At 48.9% G+C, this 9,109-nt stretch overlaps 1 protein-coding gene across 1 annotated transcript; it reads left to right on the plus strand.

Moving 5' to 3' along the window:
- Positions 1–5,264: 5,264 nt before the first annotated feature.
- BCR38DRAFT_331928 (armadillo-type protein) lies at positions 5,265–8,161 on the plus strand (the record flags this gene model as incomplete). The annotated part of the gene is made up of 2 exons (XM_040855102.1): positions 5,265–7,997; positions 8,060–8,161. The coding sequence occupies 2 exons, from the start codon at positions 5,265–5,267 to the stop codon at positions 8,159–8,161; spliced, it is 2,835 nt and encodes a 944-aa protein (XP_040721479.1).
- Positions 8,162–9,109: the final 948 nt, after the last annotated feature.

Consider the following 9,109-nt stretch of genomic DNA (forward strand, 5'->3'; position numbering starts at 1 on the left):
TCTGGAAGAATTAGAATGGCGCTCTGCGTAGAGAGCTGAGATTAGTAGGGGAGTTGAGGAATAATGGTAGAGCCGAAGACGTGCCTCAAGGTGGCCTTGAAAAGGTTGTTGGTGTGCAGTTTAACAGCGGTATCGCCAATGATGTCGATGAAGAAAAGACTGGTCATTTCTGATTAACCCGGGGCCTCACCGCATATATAGTAGCATTTTCGGGTAAACAAGATGACGGACCATAACTCTCCAGCTTAGCTCACGACGGCTAGGACAATGAACATTACGGATATCCCGACATACAGACTGAGGTGTTCGTTTGGATGCTTTTGGTTTGTCTCTGTCCACTTTTCCAATCGTTTAGCTATTCAAGTGTGCTGAAGCATTGTGATTGGAAACTAAGGGAAACTTACCAGACAGCCCCAACAAGAGTGCATATTCCCCATAACCACATTGCAAAGGAAACAGCACACCGACCGTAATACATACAAACTGACCAGCTTCCACATTATCTTTCGGCACTCAGCTCCTCTGCAATATCTCCAACTGGTGCAGCCGGGGCAAGGATCATGAAGCCGAGTGCTTCGTTCACATCTCTCTATAAAAGGAGGAAGATATGTCAGGCACGGTGACATGTTCTAATCTATCAAGGCTAGCTGCTATCGGGAGCATCTCCTTGTAAGTCCCGGACTTAATAAGTTTTCTACCGTCTAGTACTAGGACAGTATCTATATAGGAGAGGAGACGTCCTGAATATCGGAATTTAGCCGAGACGCTACGGGTCGACGTAGTTTAATACATACTTAGGGGAAACGTAGCTATAGGAACTAAGATAGCACTTAGCATACCGGCTGTGACGGCAACGCTGTCTTGTACACGCCGGACCCATCCCATCTGCGCTGGCCCGAAAATTGAGCCACTTGCGATATCGCGGCCATAGAAGCTGCGAACGAGTTAGTGTTAAATAGGAACCGATTTAAAAACACTGACCGAGACAGATAACCAATGACAACAGGTTTAAGACACTAATCATGAAAAAGTCTCCGGACACCCCAAACCCCAATTTGGCAATCAAAACAACAACAATATCAGCCTATTGATTTCCACTGGCTATTACAACCCTAATCTGTAATGGATTTTCGAGCTTTTACTATGGAAATAAGTAGTAATCGCGGCGCTAATTGCGGATTCAGTCCAGAAGCTAGAGCCGCTATTTATTAAGGCCTTAAACTATTACTGATATCGCCGGACGCGCTAGAATAACGAAAAATGCAGCTACGAGGAAGCGGGTAGGTGCCCCTAGAAATCTAAGCGTAAGAGATGAGAGATATCTAGTCGTACTATACCGCTGGGATCCTAGAATAACATATACGGAGCTTAAACGTAAGGTAGATGTATCGGTACACCTAGATACTATTAAGGTGTTACGAACCGTTGGCCCTAGACCAACATTACAGGCCCGTTGGCAGGCCAGGTGGATACAGACGCTAGCATCACGGGACCCCGCATCGGAGAAAGGAAAAGCCCGACAGGTCACGTGACCTACAGGGGTGGATATGTTGGTCAACCAACATATCCAAGTGGGGATCAGTGAAGGAGAGACGGATATATAAGGGACAGGACTCCCAGGCATTTCATAGATAGACAGTCTCTACTTCAGTGATCAATCTAAGCATCAATCTAACCCATTGGTGAGGCAAACTGCCTTGACGACTCTATTCCCAGTTACCCTACTTGAATACTTCAGTTACCCAAAGCCCTATACTCCATACGTCAGACCCCGATATTATTGCTTGAGGACTCCGCAGCAGGACTTACTTACTAGCACAAACCCTTACAGACTCTTTAGTGGTTTACGCAGCTAGACTATTAGAGGTTTCATTACATAAGGTAGTTCTACACCGTTATTACCTAAAGAAATAGCGTACGGTAAAGCGAATTATCTTGAAAGCCGAAGATACGAAGGAGCGCCTTAAATTCTGCCGCTAGTATGATCTGGTTAAGGGACGATAAAGGGGGGGACATCGAATTTAGTCTCCTACGACGGCGATCTAGACTCTCCGCGCTCTAGAGTATCCTCACGGTCTTATTACGATATCCTAGAGCAAAGGCTGCTTCTATTCTACGAGCTAGGAGATCCTTTTATGTAGGATAACGCAAAAATATATATGTTAAGCTATACATAGAGGTAGCTAGAGGATCACGGTATCTGGATGATCAAGTAGCCCGCTTATAGCCCCGATTTGAACCCTATTAAGTACGTATAGAAAGCCCTAAAGGCTAAAATACGTGAAATAGAGCCTAATTTCTCCGAGTTAAAGGCTAACGTCCCCTACGAGGCCTAGGCTAGGGTAGTAATCGAGGATACGTGGTTACAGGTCGATTTAACGTACGTACGCGGTCTTGTAAAGTCCCTTCCGCGACGGCTTATAGCGGTAAGAACAGCAAGGGGCTAGTATTCGTACTATTAAATAAGAGACGATTTGCAAGTTACGGATTAGAATTTAAGCGTAAATTAGCTAAAAAATTCATCTTTGAAGTTGTTGATTATATTATGTTGTAGGGGCTTAATTGTGGGTGTCCGGAGACTTTTTCGGGGTCATTGTAGCTGACTGATTCGCTAATGCCATACTGCCACGCCAACTTCGGACACCGCTGCCCATACTTTATCAGGCAGTCACAGATCCTGAACAATTTTCTCCACATTGGTGCCCATTAAAGTCATAGCTGCTGAATCCTACATGCCACTAGCCCAGAGACCAGTTGCGTTTCGGTACATACTGGAGATTGGACCGGATCGAACTCGATTCATCATGCGGTAAATCTGCCGCCAATACACTGCTCGTGGTATATGTATTAGTGTTAGCCGGTCCAAGACATGACGCATTGATATGGAGAGTGCGTACCGCAATGTGTAGGTAAACCATAATATAGGCACCTACAAGGGCATGGCCATAATAGCTTTCATGGTCGTCTCCCGATGGGGCTTTCAAGTATGAAACGGATGATGCAATGAGAAAAGGGAGGATCCAAGTCCAGAAACTTCAACCCTCTCCAGAGGGCAGACAGCTGCTCCATGCTCAAGCTTACGTACGAATCTGGTTTTCCGAACGGATTCACGAAGACAACTAGGTTTGTGTCAACGAAGGCCACAGTCCACAAGGCCCTCGGACTGCTATCATGACGGATGAGCCAGAGCCACCGCAAAGTCGGTATATCGAGAACAGTTGACGCTGAGAAGTAGAGACTTAGAAGATCCGACGGCTTGATTGAGCGCTGGTCTTCCAGGAACGGCAGGCGTCCAGCCGCTAAACAGTAGCTGCGGTGACCATGCCAGAGGCGAACGAAAGCCTGGTGCGCAAACGAGGTGTTCTCCGGTGGAACACAAGAAATAGCAGGTGGAAGACAGAAGGCACTGCGAGGAGGCCCTGGTTTCGGGTTAGTTAAGTGGCGCCAGCAATAAAGCGCTACGAAGCCTTTCAACTACAGCTTTCCCTATTGCCAGCCTGTAGGTATCAACTTTGATTGGCGTTTCCCAGAGTGTTCTCAGCCGTAACAGCAACAGCAGGAGCAGTAGAGCAGCAAGAATAAAGATGAGAAAGGCATCCTGAAACAAGAGTGTGGACTTAAAAGAACGACAGGTAACGCCCACTCGAGGGCCGAATTGATCATCGGCGTTCCAGAGGCAACCAGTCACCATCAGGTTTCTCCTCAGCTAGGAAGATAGATCTGGGTGAAGGTGAATCGATATCGTGAGGTCCTTCGGTTAGGGCACTTGATGAGTAAATAAATGAAGTGGACATCAGGCATCCGAGATGGCAAACGAGCATGCATTCCTCATTGACATGTACAAAAGAATGAGAATGGACAGGCAGTCCTGACGTAATTCCAGGTCGGACAGGTACTTTCAATGTTATCCATATCAGCTTAGCACCGCTGTACAGGCATGTTTGAGATTTGGAAATCTGGGATTACCTGGAGGGCTAATTATTCCAGCGGTGCTGCTGATAGTAAATAAAATTATATATGGCAAGAACCAGTACCTATTTATGTAGTAACGCTTCCCTTCAGTGTCGCTTTCCACGTTCTATGGACGCTGCGGTTTAGCAACCTTGAATTGTTTATTCCACAAGGCAACAATCAATGTGAAATAAGTCACAGACAACCACACGAAGCAACGGAGACTGCTCGACCTGGTCTAGCGATTTCCGCCCACAAAGGGCCACGGTCATCTCAGAGTTGGTGTATTCTCTCTGCTCCCGCCATCTTATCCTGGACATTGGAAATCACTTGGGTATGATGCCTCAAATACATGTATCCGTTATCATTATACTAGTCTAATCTATTCTGAGGTAAAGCAAACCGGTTTCTTATTACCTGGATGGAACATAGTTTCCTGGGTGGTCAACTTGAACCCTTGACTAGTAATGGTGTTGCACAGAATATGACCGCCTCACAATCCAGTTGCAGCTACTGATGGAGGGATACACAGAACCCGACTATGACACAACACAGAAAGTATGTTTACAAGGTCGTAAGATTCAGGTCAGAAAGTTGTATTGGCTAAGGTTGGCTGGACTGCTGGCACATGTCATAGCAGATTGGATCATGAAAGCGACATCAACTTGGATCCCATGGATTCCATGAAATGGGAGAGTCAAAATCGCAAGAAGAGTTTGATGGCAGACATTGCGCTTTGGAAGTACCACCTTTCGTCAAATTGAACTAGAAAGTGGAGCGTGGACGCTGAGCGAAGTAGCGATTCTCGCTCCCCTCACCCTGGCCCCCAGCCCAGCCAAGCATGTCGCAGCAAAATCTACTTCACCCCACCACACCACCACACCAGGTTGAGCAACCATTTGCGACCACGAAGAAATTGGCCCTGCAGGTAAAGGCAACTCTGTTTGACATCAATATTTGAACGCAGCTTGTCACTTGGTTCACACGCACACCACTATCGTTATCAGACTGCCTGGCAGCATTTTTGGAGCTAAAAAGGCGTCCACATAGCTCTATCTTCGGGTCTATATCAACCTCGCAACTAGCGCCGGCCACTCTGCGTCCCTCACTCCAACGTCACCTTGGAGCGCTGCAACTGACCACTCCGCGCAATGGCATCAACATAGCCAACCAACCTGGAATAGATACTGTCACTTCAAAGCCCGTTTCGCAGACCAGCCAGACACTAGATTCTTCTGTGTCGCAAGCGTCTCTCGGGCGCACAACAAATCCACCATACCTTTACCCGCCCTTCAGGCAAACCGCCAACCATCATGGCCTCCCAATGGCAGCCGAGCGCCGACTCGCTCAGCCAGCTCGCATCATGTCTCAAGGACTCCCTAAGCGGCTTCAACAAAGCTGCGCAGAAGCAAGCCGAACTCATGCTGACACAGGCAAAGTCGTCGCCCGATATCAACAACTACCTCGTCTACCTCTTCTCGAGCACCACACCCCCTGACGGTGTACAATGTACACCCGAAGACTTCCACCTCGTCCGTGCCGCCGCAGCCATCATGCTGAAAAATAACATCAAAACCGGCTGGAAGCAGATCCCCGAGGCTAGTTTCGCCATGATTAAGACGGGTATTCCCTTCTGCCTGGAGGACAAGAACTCTCAGATACGGAACTATGCAGGGAATATCGCCACCGAAGTGGTCCGCAGGGGAGGCATTCTAAGCTGGCCCGAGTTATTACCCAAGCTCCTCGAGTTGCTCGGGAACGAGACGGGGCAAGTGTCTCCTGAGGCACAGGAGGGCGCTGTGATGGCGATGGCCAAAATTTGCGAGGACAATACCAAGATGTTGGAGCGCGAGCTCAATGGCCAGCGACCTCTCAACTTCATTTTACCAAAACTCGTTCAGGCGACCAAGAGTCCACTGCCCAAGGTGCGGGCTCAGGCCTTGACGGCAATCAATGTGTACACGCCTCGAAAGTCCCAGGCGATGCTCAACGTCATCGATGACTTGTTACAGCACATCTTCACCCTTGCCACCGATTCGAACCCAGATGTCCGACGACAAGTGTGCAGGGCGTTCGTTCAACTGGTGGAAACTCGACCTGACAAGCTTCAACCTCATCTTGCTGGTCTAGTCGACTACATTATCACCCAACAGAAGAGCGACGATGAAGAATTAGCCTGCGATGCGGCTGAATTCTGGCTAGCCGTGGGTGAACACGAGCATTTGTGGCAGTCTTTGACACCGTACATCAGCAAGATCATCCCTGTATTGCTAGAGTGCATGGTCTATAGTCCCGAAGACATTGCTCTGCTGGGCGGCGCATCAGACGACGAGGACGAGGAAGATCGCGAAGAGGACATCAAACCCCAGTTTGCCAAGAAATCGACTGCCAGGACGGCCAACGGCGGTGAAGGGTCAGCCGATGCATCTCAGAATGGAAATGCATACGAGAAGTTGGCCAGCATGGAAGACGAGCTGGAAGAGGGCGAGCTCGAGGACTTCGACGATGGCGACGACACGAACCCCGATGAGCGATGGACACTTCGAAAATGCTCGGCGGCCGCCTTGGACGTTTTCGCCAGGGACTACCGTGACCCAGTCTTCGAGTGCATTCTGCCGTACCTGACGACCAACCTCAAACATGAGGATTGGCCCTACAGAGAAGCTGCAGTCCTTGCTCTGGGGGCTGTAGCCGAGGGTTGTATCGATGTCGTAACACCGCATCTCCCCGAACTCGTTCCGTATCTCATTACACTACTTAATGACCCGGAGCCCGTGGTTCGCCAGATCACTTGCTGGACTCTCGGTCGATATTCGTCCTGGGCAGCTCAGCTGAGCAATCCCGCTCAAAAGCAAGCTTTCTTCGAGCCAATGATGGAAGGCATTCTGATGAAGATGCTGGATAAGAACAAAAAGGTGCAGGAAGCAGGCGCCTCGGCTTTTGCGAACCTGGAAGAGAAAGCCGGCAAGAACCTCGAGCCGTATAGTGGCCCCATCATACAGCAATTCGTGAGCTGTTTCGCAAAGTACAAGGACCGAAATATGTATATCCTCTACGACTGCGTTCAAACACTGGCTGAGCATATTGGTCCTGTGTTGGCACGACCTGATCTCGTTAATCAGCTCATGCCGGCTCTGATTGATCGGTGGCAGAAGGTGTCAGACCAGTCGCGAGAACTCTTCCCCTTACTTGAATGCCTCTCGTACGTCGCAATGGCGCTGAACGACGCATTCACGCCATTCGCGCAGCCAATTTTCAGCCGCTGCGTCAACATCATCCACCAAAACCTCGAGGCCTCCATGGCATTGGCCAACAACCCAGCACTTGATGTGCCGGATAAGGATTTCTTGGTAACGAGCCTTGACCTCTTGAGCGCCATCATACAAGCACTCGACAAGGAGAAGTCGGCCCAGCTCGTCAGAGAGTCACAGCTACCGTTCTTTGAGCTTCTTACCTTTTGCATGGAGGACCCTGCTGACGAGGTTCGGCAATCGGCGTACGCCTTGTTGGGAGACTGCGCAAAATACATTTTCAAGGAGTTGCAATCATCTCTGAGCAACGTCTTCCCGGTGCTGTTGAAGCAATTAGATCTTGACAGCATCTTAGACGAGGAGATTGACAGCGGCTTTAGCGTCGTTAACAATGCGTGTTGGTCGATAGGAGAGATAGCGGTGCAATATGGTGATGGGATGGCACCATATGTTCCCGAACTGTTCCAGCGCTTTATCGAGACTATCACGAATCCTGGCATACCCAAAGGAGTGACCGAGAATGCAGCTATAGCTCTCGGCCGTCTTGGGCTTGGCAATGCCAGTCTGCTGGCCCCGCATTTGGCCAGCTTTGCTGAAGAATTCCTGACTTCAATGGATGAGGTCGACCCTAGTGATGAAAAGGCCACGGCATTCAGGGGCTTCACTGTCATTGTTGAACAAAACCCCATGGCGATGGAGAAGTCGCTCCTGCACTTCTTCACGTCGATTGCGCGCTATAAGGATCTAAAGTTGAAGAGCGACACTAAGAATGGCCTTCATGATGACTTCCAAAAGGTGAGTCATCTACTGTGTGCCCTTGTGGGGTTTCTTTGGATGCGACTAACTCGTTGACTTAGGCTATTGGCATGTACCGTCAACTGATTCCCCAGTTCAATGATTTCGTCAACCAGATGGCGCCCCAAGATCAGCAGGCCCTGAGGACCAACTACGCCCTATAAGATAGCGACGCAGCGGATTTTTGGACCACATGATCGATGACGAACATACATGTGGAATGGATGCCAACACTAATGAGGTCACCAGCGATGTGAGCCAAAATAGTTACTGTCGCTTTGCACATATTCGCACTAGAAACTGGAAAAAGCATGGGCATGGCAATTTCCGATCAGGCTTCTTCGTGGCAGCTATGTAAGAAGACAGTACCTATCTGGTGCACTGAAACTAGGGATGAATAGGGAGCAGCCTACATCATCGTCAAACCATGTTGGCTTTGGAACTGGGATACAGCGGAGTTACCTAGCTTGTGTGTTGCGTGTGAGGAGCGGCGGTCACAGAACCAAAACTGGGGGCGAATCTGAACGAGGTATGAGATGTGGACCAATGCTAGGTCAGATCAGTACAAAGCAAAGTACTTGGGAAAACATCACCTCTAGCATTTTGACCGGTCGACATGATGAGATGGGAATGAATGGGACGAATGAATTTCTCATTGCATTTAACGACGATGACGGTGGGCAGTACGAGAGAGCATCCTGTTTTAGCCCACATGGCTGGCTGAATGGCTGTATTAGGCGCGAGGTTGCTTAACAACCCGGTGCAAATAGTAGATAGACTTTTTTTTTTGTTTTTTTACCTAGGTAGGAGCATTGCTCAAAAATGGGAGTTAATAGCGTGACGTAGAAGGAAGAATACATCGTGATAAAGCTCGTATGACGATCTGGGTACTGGTGTATTTGAGTAAGCCTATGTTATATTAATGGAGACTGTGAGGACCTGTGGCTTTCGGCGGCTGAGAACAGATGTCACTACTTGGTGATGATGTTGTACATGCTTGTGGCGACCCCTTCATCGTCAACACGAGACATAGCAACTGAGGCGAATAGAGCGTTCAGGGGTGAGGACATTGAGCTGTTGCTTCGTGTTCGTTTATGTGACTTCCATCCTCA

The sequence above is a fragment of the Pseudomassariella vexata genome (assembly GCF_002105095.1).
Source record: "Pseudomassariella vexata strain CBS 129021 chromosome Unknown BCR38scaffold_1, whole genome shotgun sequence".
NCBI lineage: Eukaryota > Fungi > Ascomycota > Sordariomycetes > Amphisphaeriales > Pseudomassariaceae > Pseudomassariella > Pseudomassariella vexata.